We start from the raw sequence: 17,069 nt of genomic DNA on the forward strand, positions 1-17,069 counted from the left end.
CCGAGTTTGACCAGGTTTTTCTTACTCGAAATGAGATATTTAAAGAAAAATACCTTAGGTAAAACATCCTACCTGACTGAAGACTCTACTCTATTCTACTCTACTCTTAGGTGACCAAGGGGTCAAAGAGTTTAACCCGATTCTCCTCAAGGCAAATTTTGGTCGAAATATGTCAGCTTGGCTCAAAATGAGACATTTGAAGAAGTAGTATCAGGCAGAATAACCTTGGTGATCCAGGGGTCAAAGGGCCAAACCTCATTCTTCTGTTGTCAAAGTTTGGTCGATAAATGGCAGCTTACACATTGTCCGGAAAGGTCCACTTCGGCCAGGTGAATTCGAGAAAGGTGAGTTTCAAGAATGTTTTTCCACAATAATATTAACGTTACCATTAAAGTTAACGGGATACTAGTATTACATAACGTTATAGTGTTACAATTGAGTACATAATACGGTAACGTTATCATCTACAGTCTAAGGCCAACAAAAATATCATAAAACCTGAAGCTTTTGAAGACCAAATAATGACAGAAACAAACATTGAAAGCACGGAAAATCTGCCTTTAATTTTTGCAATACAAGTTGTCATTTTAGTTGCGATTGTGCTGCTCTAGTAGAGCAGATCTGCCGTTGTTAAGTAGCGCATGGCCGGTGCCTGGTCACCACAGGATCGGCTGCAAAGAAACATAGAACACTATCAGGAGCCGGAACAGATTTTTCTTCATTCAATTTCTTCTCGTTGGCAATTGACGTCCCAACATGCCATCATGGACTATCCAGCTTATTTTTTTTTTATGCAGATAGCCAACAGAAATTGTCTTGATGTGCGTCCGTACATAATATTACTACCTACCAAGACAGAGATATGATATTATAATGTTCTGTTCATATATCCACCTATACTATAGCAATATGAGGTTATAGCTATGTAGGCAAATGACGTGACTCGAAACGAAAACGAGACGATATTATACATGTCTGACACAACGCACTGTTACCGTCAACATACTGTTTTAGAGCGTTAGCATATATATCATTCTATAACAGATTACTTCTACTGTTAGTCATAGATTAGATTAGTCATTTATATTTGTTACATATCAGCAACAGCTCAACTCTCATGTGCGTAAGTTGCCATACACCATACCAGTTACAACACAGTTCTTCAGTGCCATGCGATTATCCATCTACTGTTATATGGGGGTCATACTTACGCAAGACTCAGTGTTGCTGTTGCAACGTGGTTTAAACCGGGATCGGGACAGTTCCGCCGTTTTGCACCTCATTGAACATGTAGGTGATCTTGTCTGCCTCCGAACCGTACAGGAAACCATCCCCTAAAGATGGAAATTAAAAACAAGAAAGCAGTTTTAAAAACTCCTCGGCGACACGTGCTATTAAATGTTCAAACAGAATGCGAGGAGCTAAGAGGAACACACAATACAAAATGAATAAAAGATAAATTTCTTTAACAGTCAGACGTTTCAGAGAGGCATCCACTATCTTTTATCAGTGACTGGAAATGTTCCAATGTAGTCAGATGGTGGATGCTATTTGAAACTTACCTTTTATAGAAAGTATCGGATATTCGTCTCAAAGCAGATTTGCCAGTAGCAAGACAGTATCCGTAGGGCCAAGCCAGTATCCAACAAGCTGCCGGGGTCATACTGTCTCGCCACCGGTAAACCTGATTAGAGATTAATCAGATATGTGTGACAGAGGCCTCTCACAGGTGAGCTTCCATCCTAATGCTTGGGTCACATTTACAATCCGGGGCCCGGCCGGGCAGTCTTTGGGAACGAAAAGTATGACATAAAAGACAACAAAAACACAAAACGTACCCCAAATCATTTAAGAGCATAGCTTGTACAAATTTATTGACATACATTTTGATTTTTCGTTTCCGCAAACAGCCCGGCCGGGCCCCGGTTAGGAAATGTGACCCTAGCATAAGATAGGAACTTTGACGTACCGTTCTCATCGTAGAAGTCGAACAGGTCCCCCAGGGTCATCCCGGCGCGGATTTCGTCGAAGGAGAGGACGTGGTCGTGGTTGGTGTCGAGGACGTTGATGTAGTGGTGGTCGAGGAACTGCAGAGCGTCGTCAACAGTGAACTGCTGATCGCCTGTGTAACAAGATGTAAAATGTGACGCTAGTTAATTAGCAGCATTAACATATACTAGTAGACTAACACGCATGCCTAACGGAGAAGACCTCAAGAGACTACCCGGGCAGACTGAGAGATCGTCTGTCCAGCTTAGGAATAAACCAGCTGAAACTGCATACTGGTGTGGTGTTATTCATTGGAACCCTACCAAGAGGTAGAAGAACAGTCCATGACGAGACAGGACGTGTTACAACCTGGAAAGTAGATAAGGTAAAAGGTAAACGTAGTCCCATAGCTGTTTTGAGGCAGTAGTGACGGTAGGTTGTTAGCCACTGTGTCTAAGGGGACTGTATCGGAAGGCGGAGTTCACTGTGCCCTCTCCTTCCACCGCCCTTTACCCCCTCAACCAAAGTCAAATACCCATTTCAACATGGGTACCTGACTTTGAAATTACAAAAAAAACTTTTACACCTGGGTGGAGTGAGAAACGTCGTGTTAAGGGCCTTTCTTTCGGGCACAAGATTGGTGACATGACAGGATTCCGGGTTCTAGACCATCTGTGATGCATAACATTTCGATTTGTGTTTAAATTGTATAATACAATATATATAGATGTTAACTTTTTACTTTACTGATTGTGTGTTTAATTAACGTAATTATGATGACTATGTTTTCTTCGGGGTTTGCTCTTAGAAGTAGCCACCGGTGGTACCGCTGCCGCTAGTTGGGCAGCCCTGGCATGTAACTTCATTCTGAACCAATAGATATGTGGGGTCGTCTGGCGCAACGACAGAGCGTTCGACTCAGAACCAAGAGGTCCCGAGTTCAAATCCTGTCATGTCACCGATCTTGTGCCCTTGGGAAAGGCACTTTACACGACTTTCCTTACTCCACCCAGGTGTAAATGGGTACCTTCGGTTGGCGAAAGTCGTATTGAGGTCACCTAGTGGCGCCGAATGGTAGCCGCTCAGATCCTTGCGACAGTTCCACAAAATGCAAGTGTGGATCAGATATTATATACATATGTTGTGTAGTGTGTGAAACCTGTAATACCCTGCATCAATTCAGCGCTAGAAAGGCTGCCATTGCAGTAAAAACATAAAAATAAAAAACATTATCAAATACATAAATGAATAAAATGTCTATTTTGTGCACCATTTGTGTCCAACGCGACCAGGATCTCGTCCAGAGTCATGGCGGCCAACACCTCAGGCTTGGACAGATGTGCGTCATTGTTGGCATGCAAGACAGGCCTAGGTGGTTCCGGTTGGATCACGTTCCAAATCGTCTGGAACTGGTCGGCCTCTGCGCCCGTCAGGAAACCGTCACCTGACGATGGAAAGATAAAAGGTTGATAAGAAGAATGAAAGGATCTTTGAGATTTCTTTTTACTCAACCAGTAAGTCTGCACCGTGAAATCTGAGTGCCTCTGCGCCCATCAGGAAACCGTCACCTGACGATGGAAAGATAAAAGGTTGATAAGAAGAATGAAAGGATCTTTGAGATTTCTTTTTACTCAACCAGTAAGTCTGCACCGTGAAATCTGAGTGCCTCTGCAGCCATCAGGAAACCGTCACCTGACAATGGAAAGATAAAAAAGGTTGAAAAGAAGAATGATAGGGTATTTGAGATTTCTTTTAACGCAACCAGTAAATCTCAACTGCTGACATTTCGGTGTCTCTCAGACACCTACCTAAGAGTTTCTGACTGGAGTACTGCTTCTCGCCACTATAAGTAGGTGAGATTTACCATGTTTGACCAAACTGATGAACTTATTTACGGAAAGAAGAATGATGTTCAACAACATATACTACAGCGACAACACAATAACGTAATCTATAGCCAGGCTGAGAAAAGTTAAGTGGAAATAAATTCCCAGACATAGGAACAAAAATAACACCCAAATAAATTATTTTGATGTGGTGTATGCCAACTGTGTGAATGAAGCCCAGAGAGTGTATGTCGTTGGTACACCTGTAGCAAATTTCAGCGCATTTGGGTGCAATGTCGAGGTACAGGAGACCAAACTATACAATTCGAGATCTGCAAATAACACGAAATTGTATGATAAATCAATTTGAAGCGGTCTATGCCAAACGTGTGGGTCCTTTGGGTATATGTCCAAAGTACCCCTGTACCCAATCTAAGGTAATTTGTTTTTAATACCATAGCAGAAGATCCGAAAACATACATTTCTTGTCTGATAATGGCCAAATAAACCCAATAAAACAATTCTAAAATCTACCGTCGGTATCCAGGAAGTTGAACATCTGTCCGAGCGTCAGGCCGAGGCGAATTTCGTCGAAGGTGAGCGAGTGGTCGTGGTCGGTGTCGAGATGTGCGAAGGTGCTATGGCTCATGAACATCAGGGCCTCGGCTTCGGTGAACATCATGTCGCCTACAGACGGGATGGCAAGATGACCTTGTGGTTAGTATTGTTCACTTTATCGTTTCGAATCTCCGACAGACCCGAATGTGTTGCCCGAATTAGTTGATCGCCAGAAGGGCGCTGGCTTTCAAAAAATCTCCAGACTTGAGCGTACATTTTCGAAAATCTACCCCGTTACATTGGACGGAGCTTGCAATTGGTAAAATACGAAAACCAGTCGATCCCTTATAGTTGGGCGGATATCGATATTCCTGCCGACACTATCCTTTTTTTAGGGAGCTCCTTTCTTATTACATTACATTTGGTCCAATAGTTTTGAGTTTCGCCGGGGATGGATTTAAAACCTATCATTCTGCTGAACGTATCCTTTACAAATTGGTATGGATAAATCTATTCAATTGGATTCAATGAATCATGAAGAATAAAGAGGCAAAAGAGATACAGGTTGCTTTTTCTAGACAAGATCAGACAAACAAAAAGAGACAGAGTACCGAGAAGACAAAGTCAAGGTAAAACATTTGGTACCGTCAGTGTCCAGGACAATAATGACCTGGTCGATGTTCATGGCCTGCGTCACTTCCGTCAGGCTGACCTGACCGTCTGCGTTCGCGTCCAGCTCGTGATGGTTCCGGAAGTTGTTCCCGTGTCCGTGGACCGCATTCCACATGTAGTAGAACTGGTCCGCCTCTGTGCCCACCAGGAAACCGTCATCTGACGTACGGAATGAAACGTAGTTTATAAACAAGAGCGGTGGTAAAAAAAGATAACACGGCGATGTCATAACAAACCAATAGAAGGCCAGGCCACAGAAGAACTATAACATCAGGTACAGGTACAGGTACCGGTACAGAGGGTTAGGTACAGGTCTGGACCTGTACCCGTACCTAAACAATTTTACAAATTAACATCTGCTCTTCTGAACTTCTTCAATAATGACAGAAACATTAATAAGCTGTGTACAACTTCTCAGCATCTTTATATCAAAGAATAAAACTAGCTTCCTAACGCCAAACTCCATTGGCCTTGCTATCAAAACTCCCGGCCCTCCTGAATGATTTGTCACATATTAGTAACGCTGTTCCAATGTGTCACTTTGGTCATGGTTTGTGTTGCATTAGGCTATGAGGTTAGGAATCAGTCACAAAATAAGCATGGACTTAGTGTAGATTTATATCGGTACAGTACCGTTACTTCATGATCCGGTATTTTGGACCTGTACCTAATCGATTTTCACGGTACAGTAGTGGTACACAGTACCGGTACGCAGCACTACTCTTGATGTATAAATCAACTACAAAATGTCCTGCTGTGAACTTCTATGCTAACAAGCCACATATGTAGCTTCTTGAAATCGCTTGTCAACATAAGATGAAAGGTTGTCTGTCGGCAAATGCTGACATCGGCGGCATACGAGAGAATTGTCCCGCGAGATTTGGACTGACCTGCATACGCGGAAACATACGAAAACAACTTAACAGACAGAACTGAACAGGGGCACTCCTGATGTATTACTCTTAGCAAACTGCAACATGCCCTGCTTTGAACGTCTCGCTGTGTGCTAAGTGTTATGCTGACAAGCATAAGAAGTCGTTTGTGAAGTGATGGAAGCCTAACTACTTCCCTCCGAGACACACACGCCTTGAAACAAAATTCAGCGAGTCAAAATTTACTGTAGCCTTACTCAAAGTACACATGATTCAAACTTGGTCACCAGCGGAAATATAATTCCATGGTAATATTGGAACTTACGGTTGTGATCGTAGAATCTGAACATGTCCCCGACGGTCAGTCCTCGAAGCTCGTCGATGCTCAGCATATGGTCATGGTTGGTGTCGAACTGGGCGAAGAAGTGATGGTCTAGAAACTGCAGGGCCTGCGCTTCGGTGAACATGCCGTCACCTGCAAATGGGGTACAAGGTTGTCACGTCATTATAGTGTTAGCATGAACGTTCATTTGTTGGTAGAATATTCATTATTAACAAGACTAAACTTTACGTCCAACACTGTAAGAGAAATTGGGACTTAACCTACCCCAAATTTTCGGTTGACTCCATCAACCCTGTTCACGGAATGACCCGGCTACTGCAATGTGACGTCAGCGACACGTGATCACAGTAGCGGGTCATACGTGCCAGATAACTTGTGCCTCCCCCACAGGCCCACCTTGAACAGAGACGGGGGGAGGCACAAGTAATCTGGCACGTATGACCTGCTACTGCGATCACGTGTCGCTGACGTCACGTTGCAGTAGCAGGGTCATTCTGTGAACAGGGTTGATGGAGTCAACCGAAAATTTGGGGTATACGCAGGTCCCAATTTCTCTTACAGTGTTGGACGTAAAGTTTAGTCTTGTAAATAATCATTATAGTGTTGTTGACTGAGAATATAAAGGTAACGGTTTCGAATCTCCAGTAGATGTCAATGTTGTGCTCGAATTTGTTTATAGCCAGAAAGTGGCCAGAGCCGAACGTATTTTTTTTCCTGAAAATTGACCCTGTTACCGGCCGATCACTAACAACTGGGCAGAGATTGGGCGAGCTCCTTCTTTCCCGTTTACTTTACATTTGGACAGACGGTTTCAAGTCATTGCAAGGGATGTAGCCAAATACTTTACACAGGTTCGGTCTGTTGAGAGTACCCTGAGCAAATTGGCATGGACAAATTTGTTTATTCGGGTGCACCAATGATACATGGACAATTCTCTTCTTTGGCAGTCTAGTATTGGGAAACTATCTGTGCCACTCTTGAGTTCTCTTATGGCTTCGGATAAAGCTTGAGAAAACGGACAGAAAAGACCCCCTCTACATGTTGCTTTCCCCATACAAGATCAAGCAAACAAAAGGAGACCGGGTATCGATAAGTCAAAGTGAGCGTAAAGCATTTGGTATTTTGTATTCTTATTGCTAAGTACTGTGTATATTTATGTTTTAGTCAAAATGTCACACCAAATTTTGCCCTCTTTAGAAACCGACTTAAAAACATCATAGAAATGGATAAGTATTTACAATATTTAAAACCATCCTTGTAATTTCAATGAACACTGCAATTAGTTAGGATTTCCCATGTACTTTCATGTTAATAAAGTTTGAAGAAAAAAATTGAAAATAAAGTACCGTCAGAGTCCATGGCATGGAGAGCCTGGTCGACATTGATGGCCTGCGTCGCCTCCTGCAGGCTGACCTGTCCGTCTCCGTTCGCGTCCAGCTCATGATGATTGCGGAAGTTGTTCCCGTGATGGATCCCCGCCGCCACCATGGCGTTGTACACGAACACGATCTTATCCGCCTCCGGACCCTCAAGGAAGCCGTCACCTGTAGGCACAATGTCATGAGAAAAAATATGGAAAAGAAACACACACACGCACTCTCTCTCTTTTTCCCTCTCACACAAACGTTTGACACGTCATCGTAAATGTCAAGAACCTTAGGCGCACTTTAGACCTACAATGTTATAAGGTCGTACGATCATCGTCGTAGGCGACGGTTTTCTTTAGACACACGGTCAGGAAATATCATGGGACCCCCCGGCGCAGAATTCCATTGATATGCGCGTGTGACTCAAAGTGAACTCTTGCGCTCAAATTCAAAATGGCGGGGGAACCGCTTGTTTTCGTCAAAAGATGAAGCAATTACTGACTTTGCAACAACTGTTGCCCTGCAGATGAGACGTTGAAAACGGTGCTCAGCAAAGAAAGAGATTGAGGCTGGTACAGAGACGGACGGGATTTAACCCGAGTTCGTGGCCGCCGCCGGGGATGTCCCGGGGATCGAGGAATAGGGGCATACTAGAGAAGTAGCCACTGGTAGCAGGGCGTCGCGCCGGAATAACTGGTTTCGGATGAGAAAAAATATGTTTCCATTGCTAACTGCATGCATATTTACAAAGAAAACGATAGAAACTTTCCTTCCCGGACAGGAAACAGCACGCTGTAGGCTTATTAGCATATCACCCACTTCCGTCGCCGGCGACGATTCTTCTTTAGACGAGAAAAACACAGCCACAGGCCCCCCCGCTGAACGTCGTGCGACTGGGTCCGAGGTAGTCGCACGACATTTCGAGGATTTCCTGTTTATTGCCGTCGTACGATTGTTTTGATCGTCTTTAGACGGCCAAAAAATACCGTCGCCGGCGACGTCGCCCACGACGATGATCGCACGACTCTAAAATGTCGTAGGTGTAAAGAGGCCCTTAGTAATGTAGGTCACAAAGCTTCTTATACACACACCCGTGTTTAAAGCGTACCTTGCCGACGTTTTCGTGACGGTTTGTCACCTTCCTCAGGGCAATGCTGACTGATTTAGGCCAGTTAGACCAGTCAGCGTTGCCCCGAAGAAGGTGACAGACGCTCGGTCACCAAAACATCGGCTGTGCAACAACACTGGACCGTATATATAGAATGGATTTAGTTATTCAGTGATTATCAACCTATCCAAAAAATTTCCTTCTGTCACATTTATGCCTGGGACTAAGTACGGGTGGAATAATGCAAAGCATAAGGTATATTTGCTGATAGGCCATGATTTTTAATAACAATCTAAATCATGGGTTCTAGAACTACTCTGGTATAACGTCAGCAGTTACCGTTGGTGTCGAACCAGTCGAAGACGCCATCCAGGGTGATCCCGTGATGCACCTCCCCGAAGCTGAGATGGTCGTCTCCGTTGGTGTTCCACTGCTGGTAAAGAGACGCGTCTCCGAAGAAGTCGGTGGTCTCCTGCTCGGTGAAGCCGTGGTCGTCTAGTCAAAGGAAATAGGGCGGATGAAAAGCAGTCGACGATGAGCAATGTGTTTCATATGACACGCACAAAGTTCGAAAACTGGAAAGTGCACAATGTGTTGAAGCATTGTGAAACCTGTCGGATGTTTAGTCATAAGATTAGTTTTTTTACTGTGTGTGTGCGTGTGTGTGTGTGTGTGTATGCGCGTGCATTAGTGTGTATGTGTGTGTCTCTGTGTGTGTTTGTGTTTGTATGCATACATGTATGTGTTTGTGTGTGTGTGTACGCGTGCATTAGTGTGTATGTGTGTGTCTGTGTGTGTGTGTGTTTGTATGTATGTATGTGTTTGTGTGTGTGTGTGTTTGTATGTATACATGTGTGTGTTTGTGTGTGTGTGTGTGTTCTTTGTACACATTGGTTTGCAATTCTGTTTAGATTTCCCTTCATCATATCTACATATCATTAGCAGAACATCAGTTAGAAAAGCTGTTGGTACCGTCCGTGTCCAGGGCGTCGAGGGCGTTTTGCAGGGTCATGACGGCGTGAACCTCGGGCCTGGAGATGAGACCGTCCCCGTCAGCGTCGATGTCGGCTGCCTGCCTCCTGTTGTTCCCGTGCCCGTGGATCGCATCCCAGATGTACTGAAGCCGCTGTGCCTCCGCACCCTCCAGGAAGCCGTCATCTGGCGATGGAAGGATAAAAACAAGAGTGGTGTTTAAAAAATAACACGGCGATGAATACAACCCTCTAAGAACCCGTCATCTGGCGATGGAAGGATAAAAACAAGAGTGGTGTTTTAAAAAAATAACACGCGATGAATACAACCCTCTAAGAACCCGTCGTCTGGCGATGGAAGGATAAAAACAAGAGTGGTGTTTAAAAAACAACACGGCGATGAATACAACCCTCTAAGAACCCGTCATCTGGCGATGGAAGGATAAAAACAAGAGTGGTGTTAAAAAAAACAACACGGCGATGAATACAACCCTCTAAGAACCCGTCATCTGGCGATGGAAGGATAAAAACAAGAGTGGTGTTTAAAAAAAATAACACGCGATGAATACAACCCTCTAAGAACCCGTCATCTAGCGATGGAAGGATAAAAACAAGAGTGGTGTTTAAAAAAACAACACGGTGATGAATACAACCCTCTAAGAACCCGTCATCTGGCGATGGAAGGATAAAAACAAGAGTGGTGTTAAAAAAAACAACACGGCGATGAATACAACCCTCTAAGAACCCGTCATCTGGCGATGGAAGGATAAAAACAAGAGTGGTGTTTAAAAAAAATAACACGCGATGAATACAACCCTCTAAGAACCCGTCATCTGGCGATGGAAGGATAAAAACAAGAGTGGTGTTTAAAAAAACAACACGGTGATGAATACAACCCTCTAAGAACCCGTCATCTGGCGATGGAAGGATAAAAACAAGAGTGGTGTTTAAAAAAACAACACGGCGATGAATACAACCCTCTAAGAACCCGTCATCTGGCGATGGAAGGATAAAAACAAGAGTGGTGTTTAAAAAAAATAACACGCGATGAATACAACCCTCTAAGAACCCGTCATCTGGCGATGGAAGGATAAAAAACAAGAGTGGTGTTTAAAAAAACAACACGGCGATGAATACAACCCTCTATAAGAACCCGTCATCTGGCGATGGAAGGATGAAAACAAGAGTGGTGTTTAAAAGAAAAACACGGCGATGAATACAACGTAATCTATAATACGACATGGACAAACTAAGTGGAAACTAAGTTTAGTAGTCATCAAAATACAAATAGTATAGCATGATTGCTGAGCATAGAAACAAACTGGGCACAAAAATGTTACGTCAACTTGGTCATTGGAAAGGCTGCAAGAGAAGGTGGGTAACCGAGGAGAAGGAGGAAGAGTATACTTTTGTGGAGAGAAAAGCAATATCAACACAACTGATAATGGGAGTTCTTACAGTTAATTAACGGACTGAAAACTTCATTGGGCATGCTTCAGAGAGGAGGACCTAGGTGGTTACCGGAGTCAATACTCCTCTAACGCTTTAAGAATGAGAATAAGAATAATAAAATTGCTGATGTACTAGGAAACTGCCACATGGCCATCATTCAGCGCATCCAAAAACTGTTTTACTGCAACCTTCCTTAAAAGTTGAATGATTAAACTACTGGCGCCAGTAATTGTTCAAAATCACCTGTCGTCTTACATGGATGGTCTCCTTGATCCTTGTCACTACAAAGTTCAATGTTTACTTCTGTGACGTTGTCCGGAGACCGTGTTACCTAGCAACACAAAGGAACATTCATGCTAATATCGGAACGTACCGTTGTGATCATAGAAGTCGAACATTTGTCCAACGGTCAGTCCGCTAAGTTCGTCGAAGCTCAGCATATGGTCGTGGTTGGCGTCGAACTGGGCGAAGAAGTGATGGTCAAGAAACTGCAGGGCCTGGGCCTCGGTGAACATCTGATCGCCTGCACATGGGGTGGCAAGGTGGTTATGATAATAAGTTTATTTCCGTTCTTGCCCGTAGGCTAATTGCAAGTACATGCACAGGGGTGTCAATGAATTCATACGAATTTTACGGAATACATACGAATTTTACGGTATACATACGATCCATTACTAGAAACATACGATCCATTACGCAGAAACATACGATCCATTACGCAGAAACATACGATCCGTACGGAATACATACGATCCATTACGCGAAATACATACGATCCTCACTGTGCTTGGATCACGTGACACCGGCGGCAAATTCAATATGGCGGACTCTGGATAACCAGTTCATCGTACGATATCTTGGCTTTTAAGAGATTAATAATGGCGTATCCCATCTGGCTAAACTCTAAAAATCTCAAGCTGCACTGAATTAAGACTGATGTAGGCTTAGACCAACTAGGAGGACAAGACAAAGCTAGATTCGGTGCTAGCGCGATGGCCAGCAAATTAGTAAGGATCGTATGTATTCCGCGTAATGGATCGTATGTATTCCGTACGGATCGTATGTTTCTGCGTAATGGATCGTATGTATTCCGTAATGATCGAATGTTTCTAGTAATGGATCGTATGTATTGCGTAATGATCGAATGTTTCTAGTAATGGATCGTATGTATTCCGTAAAATTCGTATGAATTCTTTGGCACTCCTGATGAAACATGAAAGGACGGAGAGACAATTGGTAACAATATAACATGTGACTATTCTAGTTCAAATGCTAACACTCAATTCTATCTTATTTGGTTTGACTTCTTTTTTCGAGACAGTGGAAGACGAATGCTCCCACATTTTCTGCAATGTGTGGGTTTTGTGATGTTAATAGGAGAGTACTTTTCTTTTGGTCTGTAAACATGGAGAAGTTTGGATGGAATTTGGTGGCCTCTTTAAACAGAGCCTTTCTTTTTTGATCGTAGAAGGGGTAACTTGTTTTCGTCTTCCACTGTGTTTGACGTAAACAACCCGGCAGGGCCCCTTTTTCCAGTTGTGACTGTAGCATAATCAAAGTCATAAGTCACGATCAACGTGAAGCATTTGGTACCGTCAGAATCCAGGGCATGAAGCGCCTGATTCATGTGAATCCCTTGCGTCGCCTCCTGCAGACTGACCAGGCCATCTCCGTCAGCGTCCAGCTCATGGTGGGCCCTGTAGATACTGTAAATTACAAAACAAATTCTTAGGAAAATGGATACTAATGTCGTAAAAAATACCAAAGTCATATCCAAAGCCAAAGATGAAGTTATGAAAGAACAAAAATATATATTTCTGTAAATTACAAAATAAATCATTGTGACTTGAGGACAGGAGAACAATGTCCAGACTTTGCATGATGTACAAGATGACTAATGAACTTGTGGACGTACCGACTGATAAGTATCTAATGCCAGCTCAGAAGAGGACTAGAAATAGTCGTGCTTTTAAGTACCAGAGTTATCAACCAAGAATTGATGTCTTCAAAAATTCGTATTTCCCGAGAACCATAGTAGAATGGAACTCGTTGTCATCAAATATTGTAGGAGCTTCCTCACTAAGTAGCTTTAAAGAACGGTTGCAGTCAGATATGCGAAGACTAGGTGTAACAGACCGTTCGGTGTAATATGACCAGCTGCCTCCGCGCCGCGTGCCTGCAAAGCTGGTGTGTTACGCCTAATGACGGTTATACCGGCTATATAGATACAGATACAGAAATTCTTAGGAAAAAGGATACTAATGTCGTAAAAAATGCCAAAATCAAATCCAAAGTCAAAGATGAAGTTATGAAAGAACCAAAATGTATATTTCGGTATACCATACTCTGTGTGTTGAGTTTTGTTCATTCTTCATGACAACGTAGATTTCATGATGAAGAAAATATTATTTTTTGCTAAACTTCAGAAGCTCCCAGAGGATGTCAAATCAACATGGCTTTACTAACATATCATACAAAGTAGTATCATACAAGGTTTGGTGGAATCGTGTTGTTGTAACGGTTAGGGTGTTTGATCCAGTACCCAGGCCTAGTTACGAATCCCCTGACATACCGCCGATGTTGTGCCCTGGGAAGACACTTTACACGACTTTCCCCACTCCACGCAGGTATGAAATAGGTACTTGATTTCGGATGGGGAGGTAAACGTCAGTGGAGGGAGAGGGTTGGGTTCCGCCCTAGACAACCCACTCATTTGCACTTAATACAGACATGCACCTCTCCAGTGCAGACCGCTCTGTCAATCTGATGAGTTCACTCTACCTTACCCTTTAGGATAAAAGGAAATGTTCAGTACGTACCTCCTCATTGGCGAGGCCGTTGCCAAGGCAACGAACAGCAGAAGGAAGGGAGTCATGGTTGGCTTTTGAAGTCAGAAACTGAAAAAAAGGAGCATAATGACGTCATTGACAGGGCACAAGCCAAATGTGATATATAACTCTGGTCAGTATGAATTTGAAACGAGAGTTTTACAAAAACTAATATATGTCTCCAGTCATATCGCTTTAACGATTTTGTATACTTAACAAGAAGAACAATTTGTGCAATGTTTCAAAAATACTATACGCGGTATATACGCTACAGAAGTCTGAGTACAAAGCCTCCGCAAGTGGTGTCGCTGCATTTGAATGGAACAATCGTGATGGTTAGCGTTTAAGATAAAAGTGCTTACAAATACGACAATTTCTGAAAAGTGGACGTTTCAAGTTTCATAAACCAAGGCAGTCCTTTCCCTTTTTTGTCATTTGACCGGTAAACCGCCTCAAGGCGCAACAAACCAGTTTGTACGGTACGTAAAATTTGATATACTCACACCGGGATGTATCGACGGTTTACAATGACGACATTGACATATACTCCATACAAAGAGAAAAAAACTGGATACACACCTTCCCTGCATGCCGTATGACAAATACAGCATTGTTTTTTCCACAAACATGTTGCAAAGGTACTCTGTAAATCCATTTAAGTTCGCGTGGTTTTTATTTCGTGATAAGGCGAAAATCTAGTGTTCGTTGTGGGTTTAAGTTCGCGGCAGTGCTATAGTCACATACTCCTACAGTGTTGGACACAAATTTTCGCGGTGGTTTTAAGATTGCGGTGAAACGGTCGCCGCAAAACCGCGAACATGAAACGACAGTGAACATTTCTGCATTTACAGTTACTGCATGATAAAGACTAAAATGTCGCAAGGTAACAAATCTAGCGTTGTTCAAAGGACGACAGTAAGGTATCGATCAAAGAGAAGTAGATTGTAAGGACCCTCTTACGTATGTGCGTCGTTGTATTAAATGAAGAGGATTCTAAAAAAAGTAGATAAGTCACAAAACAGCTATTATGTGACTAAAAAGTGGTTAGAAATACTTCTCAACAGTCCGCCCTGCTTAAGAAAGCCGAAAATCCTACAACAAAAACTGTGAAGAACAAAAAAGTAGACTTACCAATACTGAAGTCTTGAGGTTCTTGACTGTGAAATGATCTTACAAATCTTAAGCCCTAATATAGAAGATTCGTGAGAACGTGAACATGTTTCAGGCAACATTTATAGATTATGTCAATATGAACGTCTAAATTTAAAGCTATTTTTATTAAAATCATGCAAGTCACATCCCCCAAAAAACATCTCAGGAAGGTTTGATGTGAAGGACAAAGAAAGCACTGTACATATTATGAGGTGGGGATGGGTGGAGTTGGATCAACTGCCTTTTTTTCAGATGACAAATTGATATTCATAGACTATGTCAATATGAGCGTCTAAATATACATCCATTAACGTTATGCAAGTAACATCGCCATGAAAATATCACAGGAAGGCGGGTGTCAAGGACAGATAAAGTACACGTTATGAAGGGTTGGGCTGAGGTGGTAGGTGTCCACTGTAGTTTGTGCTATTTTTTTCCAATTAAATCATGATTAAAAAGTTTTCTTTTGTTGCTTTAGTTTTGCTAATTGTCCCAAGATTTTATGATCATAATACAGAATATAATATATATATAAAATTATTGGTCAGGAGATGAACAGTTTTAACCAGTAAATTGATATTTCTGTCAATTTGAACGTCTAAATATAATCCCATTAATGGTATGTATGCCAGAACATGTCAGCAAGGTAAATGTCAAGGATCGATATGCTTGAAGGCTGAACATCCTATTGGTTCCACTGGAGTTTGGGCTCTTTTTTAAAAGTTAAATCATGATTCACAAGTTTTCTCTCATTGCTTTAGTTTTGTGAATGATCCTAAGATTCTAACATCTTTAGCCCTGATATCGACGATGCATGAGAAAGTGAACAGGTTTCATCCGACAAATATATGATATTTATAGATACTGTCAATATGAACGTACAGTGTCCCAGTCCTTTCCTATCTTTGGCCAAGGCCGTAAGGAGATGTTTTGATGGCATGCTGCTTGCATACCCTTAATGGGATTATATTTAGACGTCCATATTGACATAAATACTAAATATACCAAATGCGTGAGAAGATGGCCAGGTTTTAACCGATACATTGATATTTATGCCAATTTGAACGTCTAAACATGATTCCATTAAGGGTATGCAAGAAATATCCCTATTAAAATATCTCCGTACGGCATAGGTTAGGGATAGGTAAGGACTTTGGCGTTTTTTCATTGTGGGTGGGAGATTGGTGACACTGAATGAACATTGTGCTAATTGTCGTCGGTTAGATCACGATTGAAAAAGTGTTCTTTTGTTCTCAGGAGATCATGCATTGGTGTATCGATACAAGCGTAAAAACACTGTCTTAAGCATCGTGTGGCAGGTTTATAAAGCGAAAAACTGATATTTCTGTCAGTATGAACGTCTGAATATGTTTATGTATATATTAATTTGGCTGTTTTTGACACACAGCCAGGGCTGCCTAGCTAGCCTGAGGCTATTACAAAGGGCTAGCCCTGCCTACAAAGACAACACATTACAATGGGCAGCATAACGAGCTTTAACAATATTCTAAATACATGTACATATTAAACGCTATCGTATATAAAGGATTAAAAAGAAACGTCTAGATATAATCTCATTAACAGTAAGCTAGCAACATGCCCACGTACACGGTACAGGATGTGAGTAAGGGCCAGGAGAAAATGGCACGGTAGGATCCGGACAAATATTTGCTTCCCGGCGGCGCGCCCATGCACAGTGAAAGCCTTCTGCGGTCGTGTCTGTAGGCCTTGAGTCGGCGCCACACTTAGGACAGAAATAAGTTTACGCTGTAGACCTAGAAGATAACATTTGATCACTATTATTAGACGTCTGTATTGGTAGAAGTCATTAAATGACTTCTACAAATACATATGAACTGTCAGGTGAACCTTTATGTCAATATAAACTGTATTAGTAGAAGTCGTTAAATGGCTTCTGACAGATGAACTTT

At 42.4% G+C, this 17,069-nt stretch overlaps 1 protein-coding gene across 1 annotated transcript; it reads right to left on the reverse strand.

The window, feature by feature from the left end:
* Nucleotides 1-537: 537 nt before the first annotated feature.
* On the reverse strand, nt 538-15,241 carry LOC136422918 (uncharacterized). The gene is made up of 14 exons (XM_066410847.1): nt 15,118-15,241; nt 13,978-14,055; nt 12,752-12,864; nt 11,532-11,681; nt 9,708-9,893; nt 9,075-9,230; nt 7,607-7,804; nt 6,243-6,392; nt 5,019-5,204; nt 4,350-4,502; nt 3,260-3,433; nt 1,970-2,122; nt 1,212-1,334; nt 538-671 (listed from the first exon to the last, which is right to left on the reverse strand). The coding sequence occupies exons 2-13, from the start codon at nt 14,031-14,033 to the stop codon at nt 1,243-1,245; spliced, it is 1,767 nt and encodes a 588-aa protein (XP_066266944.1). The 5' UTR covers nt 14,034-14,055; nt 15,118-15,241; the 3' UTR covers nt 538-671; nt 1,212-1,242.
* Nucleotides 15,242-17,069: the final 1,828 nt, after the last annotated feature.

This window comes from Branchiostoma lanceolatum, chromosome 17, assembly GCF_035083965.1.
Source record: "Branchiostoma lanceolatum isolate klBraLanc5 chromosome 17, klBraLanc5.hap2, whole genome shotgun sequence".
Taxonomy (NCBI): domain Eukaryota; kingdom Metazoa; phylum Chordata; class Leptocardii; order Amphioxiformes; family Branchiostomatidae; genus Branchiostoma; species Branchiostoma lanceolatum.